The sequence below is a fragment of the Apis dorsata genome, unplaced genomic scaffold (genome assembly GCF_000469605.1).
Source record: "Apis dorsata unplaced genomic scaffold, Apis dorsata 1.3 scaffold_168, whole genome shotgun sequence".
Classification (NCBI taxonomy): Eukaryota; Metazoa; Arthropoda; class Insecta; order Hymenoptera; family Apidae; genus Apis; species Apis dorsata.
The window spans coordinates 27496-36291 of NW_006263456.1; the positions used below are offsets into that span (position 1 = coordinate 27496).

The following is an 8796-nucleotide window of genomic DNA, read 5'->3' on the forward strand; positions in this document are numbered from 1 at the left end:
GTGTCCTTTGACCTTATTGGGCGGGGCGAGGGTACACCAGCGACGCCTATTTGACAGAATTCAACACGGTATTTTAGTTCCAGTGTAGTAGAGTGTAGTGATTAGATGTGTCTGTACTTTTTTTTTTTTTTCTCTCCCCCATTCCCCCCTTTTCATTTTTCTGGGCGTTGATATGGCCCGCTCTCTGAATTGAAAATTGAAAATCTTTTGGAGATTTCGGTCGAGTATTTTTTTTTTTTTTTTTTTTTGATTCGATATCGTCGATCGGTGAGGAAAAAATTTTTTTTTTAAAAATATTATTTATTGGGGAGAAAAAGTGGATCGAGAAATCGTAATCGTGAAAGTATGTTGGTGTTGTAGTTTCGAAGCTTAGTTTAGAATCAGTGGATCGGGATACCGATATTGACGGCCAGAAATAATAGATGAGAAACCGATAGAAAGTCAGGTGGGCTGTTTTTTTCTCTCTCTCTTTCTGTCTTTCTCTCTCTCTCTCTCTCGCCTTCCAGGACAGACCCGTACAAATCCATAAATGGGGCGCTCTTTCGCATTATTCGATTCCTTCTGCCGATCACTCTTTTCACTACTTCACTTTCTCCATTTTGCATTCTTCTCACACTTTCGCCTCTACCTTTCTCTCTCTTTTTCTCGCTGTCGCTCTCTCTCTATCTGTCTTCATCATTTTATATACACATCCTCTCTCGATTCTCCTTTTTCTACTTCTATATTTATTCGAGATACGTCTATCACATTTTCCATATTGGATTCGAATTGACAAATCGTCATTCGATTTTACAGTAGTTAACCAGGAATCTCGGTTGAATGTTCAAGATTTATTAAGTCAGTTTCTTTCATTTATCACATATGTGATAAAAGAATTGAATCAGAAATTACATTTAAAAAAAAAAATAAAATAAAATAAAATAATTAAAGTAAGCTTGAGCGATCAACTAATTAATTAATCGTGAATATATCGATATACTTTAATAAAAGAAAAATTCGAACGTTGTTCGGGAAAAAAAAAAATTGTGAAACAAACGCATTCATACGAAATCGCATTCACGTGCGTTCACGATTAATATTCATTCCTTGGTTGCAAAATTGCACCACGAGCATTCGTTCAAATTCGTCCGTTCATCCTCCTTTATTCGCATTCCTTTCACACGCGACACGCATATTTTCAACAATAACGAGAATACATTCATAACCTATGGCCATTAATTTCGTTTACCATTTCAACCATTCGGCCATTCGTAAATGTCCATAGATCAGACACATTTCTTTCGACAAAGAAAAAAAAACTAATTCCAATTCCGAACGTTTATCATTCTGCTTCGCCCTTCCCAAGATAAAAAAAATCCCCTCGTCCTAGAAAAGAAAAGAAAAGAAAAGGAAAAAAAAAAAAATCCAAACTCGATCCATTCTCCTCCGTGATGTATAAGAACGATACACACATTATTACACTCGTTATTATTATTATTATTATTATTACTACTACTATTATTATTATATTCCTCCTACGCACCACAGATACACAGCACACACGAAATACAGATAGACACACACACGACACGCAAACAGATAGACAGAGTCTTTATCGCCTCATCCAACTGTTCCCGGAGCTGCCCCCGGTTTTGCGCCCCACCCCAAGCCCCTCAGCCCCCTTTGGCCACATAGATAGAGTGCCATGCCATGCGTGTTCGCTCTTGCTGTAGGTATGTCGCGAGTTTCAACGCGGGGCGTGCAAACGCGGCGAGACGGAGTGCCGGTTTGCGCACCCCCTCGAGACGGTGCAGGCGAACGAGGACGGCTCTGTGACGGTCTGCATGGACGCTGTCAAGGGCCGATGCAATCGGGACCCCTGCCGCTATTTCCACCCCCCTCTGCACCTTCAAGCCCACATTAAGGCCGCACAATCTCGGGCTAGCATTGCGGTAATGCATTCTCTCTCTCTCTCTTTCTCTCTCTCTCTATCTCTCTCTCTGTTTCTCTCTATCTATCTATTTCTCTATTTTTGCCTTTCTTCTTCTTCTTCTTCTTCTTCTTCTTCTTCTTCTTCTTTATCAAACTGTATCTTTCTATCATCGCTAACTATCTCTCTTTCCTGTCATTCTAAACTTTCTTTCACTTCTGTCTGTCTATAACCAGCATCCCAACGAATCATTCGATTTTTATCATCCATCCTATTCTAAACAGAGTATATCATCCTCTTACGTTTTTCTTACGTTTTGTTTTATTTTCTTTTTTTTTTTCTTTCTCTCTTTCCTTTCCTTTTTCGTCGGATACCTTGACCCCTTTTTCCCTCTTCCCGACTCCCGAGGCATCCCGACACGAGTATACCGGGAGTATATATACACTATTTCTCTTCTCGAAGCGAAGAGGAAACCTTTTCATCCTAATATCCGATAAGTCTCGCCGAGAGCTCCCTTTGAATCTTTGTCCCCGCGACCAGGGATCCTCCGCCGCGATGACCACGCGACAAAAGATGTAGCTGTCGTCATTAAAGGAATGAGATAGATGGGAGACGGAGGGGGGGGGAGGATGGATAAAGAATCGGCCACCGTGGTCGAGGAAAAAAAGTCTCTCAGGAACCGTATCTCTCTCTCTCTCTCTCTCTCTCTCTTTCTGTCTGAGAATCGCGAGAAACTGGCCGCGATCTCCATTCTCGGTCTCGAATCGTTAACGAGTCGTCATCCCTGAAAAAAGGATTTCTTGAAAGAAAGTTTCCTCCTCTCGAGGGACTCCCTCGGAATTGATACTCGGTGAAAGAATTGTGCGAACAATCGTCCCTCGAATTTCTTTCTTATCTCTTACGAGATATATATTGCGTGGTCATTAGCAAATTTCTGCGAAACTTTATTTCGGTGAAACAAATTAATTTAGAATCTACGTACGCTGCCACTTGGAAGTTGTAAGTAATTAGTAGTAAACTGTTTTGTTATCGATATTTCTTTAAAAGAATATTTTTTTAATTTTTTCCTTCTTTCGATAATTTTATTTTCAAATAAATTCTCCAAATCTCTTGAGTATATACAAGTAAAATATCGTTAAATCAGATTTATTCTTTCAACTTTTAAATGGCAGTGCTTTGAAAATAATCATAAAAAAAAAATTTTCAATCTATTGCGAAAAAGAGATCCAATTCCCAAAACCCGTTAAAACGCATCGAAGAAATCCTGCGACATTTTCCCCCATTTCCATTCACTTTCATCTTTCTTCACTCTAACTCTCTTCTCGCCTCTCTGTTTCTCTCTTTCTTTCAGTTCCATGTGGCGTGTGCTTCATGTGCGGATGTCTTGTACACGTATCTTTCTTTATCTTTTTCTTTTTTTTTTTTTTTTTTTTTTCCCCTATCCCTATTATTTTTTGTCTCTCGTCGCTGGAAAGTGGTTTATCAGCCGGTGCTGTTGTCTTGTTTGAATCTGGGCTGAGCTTCGCGGAAAGATATATTGGTGGTGAAAGTCTGGCCGTTACACGTTGTGTATTCGTGGCTTTAATTGGCACGCCTACCTCCGGTGAGGATCGAAGCGATTTTGCATGCGGACGATCGAAATTTGCGCAGATAAAAAAGGGATACTTTCGAGTTTTCAGTTTCTCTGAGCCGAACTCGTAACGTTGGCAAATATATTTAAATATTTAAAAATATTTAAAAAAGAAAAAAAAAAAAAAAAAAGCGAAAGAGGAAAGAGAATATTCGTTCCGTTCCATCAGTGTTCGTCTAACGAATCGAAAGGGAAGCCGAGTAAATGCGTATCGAGGCGCTTTGAAAGGAGAACCCTCGAGAAAAAGACGGAAGTTACGTCGTTCTCGAAGAACAAAAGACTCTCGAAGTGCACGCATATCCTACTTGACCGCACATCGAACCTTTCTCCCCTTCTCTTTCTTTTTCATCCCTCACGTCATTTCTCTTCTATCTTCTCTTTCTCTCTCTCTCTCTCTCTCTCTCTCTTTCTTTTTCTATCTCTATCTATTCTCTGTCTTCGATCTTTCACGTGTAGTCTCTGTCACCCTCTTTCAGTTTCCTGGGTTTGCGTCAAAAGGAGCTTTCGTTGCTGCGCTGCTTTTCGCCAATCTACGTCGAGTATATACGTCGGGCTTCCCCCTTCAACGCAGTAGTCCCTCTCTTACTGTATATATATATATATATATATATATATACACACACACGCTATTTACACATCGAGCTCTCTCTCTCTCTCTCTCTATATCTATCTATCTATTTATTCATTTATTTATATATTTTTATATATATATTACGTATTATTATATAGCGATACGTATATATATATATATTTATATATATACATATATATATATTTCTCTATGTATGGCACTGTCGCACGTGAGACAGGTTAACCACAAAGTAAAATTGGCCAATAGTTGCGCAGTGCTCGAATTAACGCGATAACCGTAGCGGGTAGCGTGTCGTCGAGCATGAATCGACTAAATGTCCCTAGGAAAGTTACTAGCGTCCCCCTTCACCATTCGACGAGATAGCGCGCGTTAATTAAACGTGTCGATCGGTAACGCAGAATTTATTACCCAACGGATAATTGTAAGGAAGTAATGAAAAGTGAAACGAGGCGCCAAATTCGATACGGTTATCGTCCAGATGTATATTATATTAGTTTCTCTCACGTTATGTAACCCAGTTATTCCTATATTTTCATTTATCTCGTTTTATCCAATTCATTTCTCTCACGGTACAGTCTCTATCTCACTCTCCCCTCTCCTAAATTTTCTTTCGATCATTTACGATTTTTTTCTCGTCTCTTTTTTTTGTCTCGTCTTTTTTTTTTTTTTTTTTCTTTTTAATTCTTTGTTCCCCTCTCACTCACAACGATCCCATCGTTCGATACGCCGTTCTCCCACGTTCTTTTCCCCAAAACCTTCATTGTTTGTCGCTTTTGTGTTCGTCCAGTTTTACTACATTATTCCTTGTATGATGTTCAGCCGTTCTCGTAGCGTGTAGTGAGTAGTACACGAGGCAGAATTCTTGTTAACATCACCAAAAAAACACCACTGTTCTATTTCTCTCTTTCTAGCAGCCTATCGCAGCTATCCAGGTGCAAAGAACTAGTTGCAATACACCAATCACCTGTTTCGGTGGCTAGGTCGTAATAAAAGTACAAGATGTTTCCGCAGCCACACGTGACCGCTCCATTTCCAATATGTCAACTGTCACACGATTTATCTATTTCTTTACAATTAATATATATATATATATTTAATTCTCTCTAATGTTGAAACATTACATTCTGATAATATATATATATATATGTATGTATGTATGTATTAATTGATAATTATGCAATAGCTCTCTAAGACGATCGACAAAAATTGCCACGTCGAAATGGAGCGTGATCACGATCTTGTAAATAAGAATTAAGTAGTTAAAGTGATATGTCTTTTACGAATGACACGTACACCACTCTGCTGACAAGCTGTGCTGCACGAACCCCGGCTATCAACCCTCGCTGCTGTTTTGCTGCCCCACACAAAAACGCTACACTCGAGAATTGTCGAGCCTAGAGAGAGAAAAAAAAAAAAAAACTCTAAAGTAATATGAAAATCGAGATAAAAAAAAAAATAGATAAATAAACGTGAAGGAAAGATGTTAAAGATACGCATCCATAATAACGATAGTCCGAGAGACGCTCGGATCCGATGATGGGGTTGTTGGGAGAAAGTTGGGAGCGTGTTTCTTGGATCTCTCCTGTCTTCGTTCACGTTTGCACGCGTTCTCGCGACGATCTTCGCGAATTCGAAGGAAATTTCGAGCTTTGTTGAAAAAGAGACAAAAAATAAAAAAGAAAAAAAATAACACCTCGCGATCTTTCCTCGACCATGATCGTTCGTGATTCTGTTTTTTTTTTTTCTTTGTGAAAAATTTTGAAAAAAAAAATGTTTGCTCGTTTGATCCCTTTGGCCGAATTTTAACAAGATTCTCGATCTCGAGGAACGATCGATGAGGAATTGGAAAAAAAAAAAAAAAAAAAAAATTAAAAAAAAACGAGGGGAGAAAGAGTATCGTTTAAGAGAAAGCAGACAAGCTGAAGAGGCAGCCGATGGAAAAATTCATACGTTTCCTCGAACGACGGGGGAGAATAGATAGATTCTACGCTTCGACCATTCGCGAATCTGTCTCTTCGGGGGACCGAAAATTGTCCATTGTCCGGGGGATAGATAGATAGAAAAAAAAAAAAAAAAAAAGAAAAAAGAAAGGAAAGAAAAAAGAAAAGAGCGAGGAAAATCAGAAAAACTGGCGAAAACAAAAGAGAGGAAAAAAAAAGAGGAAAGGAAAATAGAAGGAAAAAGACGAAAGAAAGAATAATAATAATAATAACAATAAAAAAAAAAAGAAAAAAAAAAGAGAGAAACGAGAGAATGCGAGAAAGACATTTTCAGCAACGTCGCGCGTCAGAAGATCTGCAGCCACACCCGGACACAATGGAAGAAAAAGTCTCACATGGATGATTGCGGCAGACCAGCTTGTTGGCAGGGAAGTCTCATTCTCTAAAAGTGGTTTTCAATTTCCCAAGGGTGCATACCGCGTACCGATGGAGTAACCCTTCGTCTGAAAATTTGCCTCGAGCTCGTGCCACGTATCCGCGTATCCGCCATTTTGGCCGCGCGCGATTTCACCAAGATCGCGAAATTTTCGTCTTAAATAATTCTCTATCTCTGTACGATCTTTATGATCTTGTAAAAATATTTCATGTCATTTGTTGTCTTATTCTTTTTTTTTTTTTTTTTTTTTTTAGATATTGGGTTGGTTAAAAAGTAGATTTTCGTCATTTACAAAAAAAATAAATTCCATTTTTTTTTTTTTTTTTATATATTAAGATTCCATCTATCAAATGCAATTAGATAATGAATTTCTCTAAAAAAAAAAAACAAAAGTCAAAGAGTATTTTTGGTCAACCCAATAGAATAATACGGTACACCATTCAACTAAAATCAATCGTAAACGTTTGATCGGAGAAATCATTGCCTCGTGAACAGTTTAATTCGTATATATATATATATATAAAATAAAATAAAATAAAATAAAATAAAAAGGCAATCGCGGTCGGCGAGGCGAATTTGTCAAATAAACCGATTTAATCACTCCGCCCTTTGATCTATCCATCCGTTTCGAGCATCCCATTCATTCATTCATTCTCCTCTCCCCCTCTCCCTCCTCGCATCGTTTCCACGATATTCCATTAGATCGATTAACCTCGACCTCTCGTCGTATCATCGACCACGTTAATCGAGGATCGCGTCCCCCTCCCCATCCATCCATCGTCTAATCGAATTCAATGCGACTGTTCGAAAATGCACTCTTCGGAATTGCTGAACGCCGTGATGTCTGAATGTTTGTCAAACAATGCGACACGAAATATGTCCTCTTTCTATATATATATATATATGTGTGTGTATGTGTGTGCGCGCGCGCGCGAGATATATATACCACCCACAGAAAAAAGAGTATCCATCGCTTCGATGTGATGCAAAACAAAAAAAAAAAAAAAAAAAAAAAGCACGGTGGACGATAGCAAGAATCACTTCATGTCCAACAATATTTCGATTTCCGCGTACAAAATGTTACACAACGTTCAGCACGCACATGTGACACGCACCTTACACACGTACATTCGCCTACACACACGCTCGATACAATCTCGATGAAACCGACGTCGTCCGTGTCCAGGAAGTGGCGAGGAACTTGGAGATCGTGAGGAAGACCGCCGAGCAATGGCAACCAGCATCGTTGCGAAGCGTGAATGAGACAAATTATAAGAATGTGTATTTTTCGTGAATTTCTTTCCAGGGACCAGAATGATCGTTTGTGAACCAGTGAGTCGTTTCGAGAAAGGATTCGTCCCTCTCTCTTTCATCCGTCTTCTCTCTTGTTCAAGTCGCGCGTATGATATCGAGAATGGTAATAATATCTCTCGTTTCTTCTATCGATTCTTCGATTCTCTCGACGTCGAAGAAAATCGACAAAGGGAGAAAGGGGAGAGGGCGGATGAAGGAGGAGACACACGAGAGTGCAGGATGGAACGAAAGGATATCACGGCGAAACTAATAAATTTCGACAGATAGCTCGACCAATTATTGCAGGTGTTGCTGATGTCAGCCATATCCAGATGGGCGATCGAATGGGGCGATCCTCCGGTTATATTCTTTTTCGCTCCTTGTATATTTCAATTCTATATATATATATATATATGTATGTATATATGTATGTGTATATGTATATATATATATGTATAAATATATATATATATTATTTCTTACCACTTTACCATCTTGATCCATCTTTTTTTTTTATTTTCACTTTATTTTCAATTACCAGGACACGCCTGCTTCTCCCATAGACGTTGAGCCACGTACAGGAGCGTCCATTGTCATATTAAGTTCGCAGATACTTGCCGAGCAGAGTGGAGACTCCCATCTTCTATCTATCCACCTTATACATCTATATATGTATATATATATATATACGTTATTATCACGTATTTTTATTCAATTTAAAAAAAAAACAATTGTTCACAGATATTTCTTTTTAGGGGATCACGTGCTCTTGCCATATCGAGCTCTCCGTTCATTTTGCTTTTTTCTCTTTCAAACTTGTATTTTTTCAGCTGGACCCATGAACCACGGTCCGGGTAAACGCCGAAACCACGATCTCTGTTATTTCCTTCCACCAGCACCAGTTTGTATATTTCGCAGTGTTTCTTCCATCTCATCCGACCGCGTTTATTGGATCAAAAAAAAAAAAAAAAAAAAAAAAAAAAAAAAAAAAAAAAA

At 38.7% G+C, this 8796-nt stretch overlaps 1 protein-coding gene across 1 annotated transcript in view; it reads left to right on the plus strand.

Moving 5' to 3' along the window:
• LOC102676816 (muscleblind-like protein 2) overlaps positions 1-8796 on the plus strand; it is a gene marked incomplete at its 3' end in the record, with an annotated part of 35186 nt that overhangs the window by 17251 nt on the left and 9139 nt on the right. The window contains exon 5 of the mRNA XM_031509653.1: positions 1713-1931. Within this exon, the coding sequence (XP_031365513.1) occupies positions 1713-1931 (219 nt within the window). The remainder of the gene's footprint in view (positions 1-1712; positions 1932-8796) is intronic.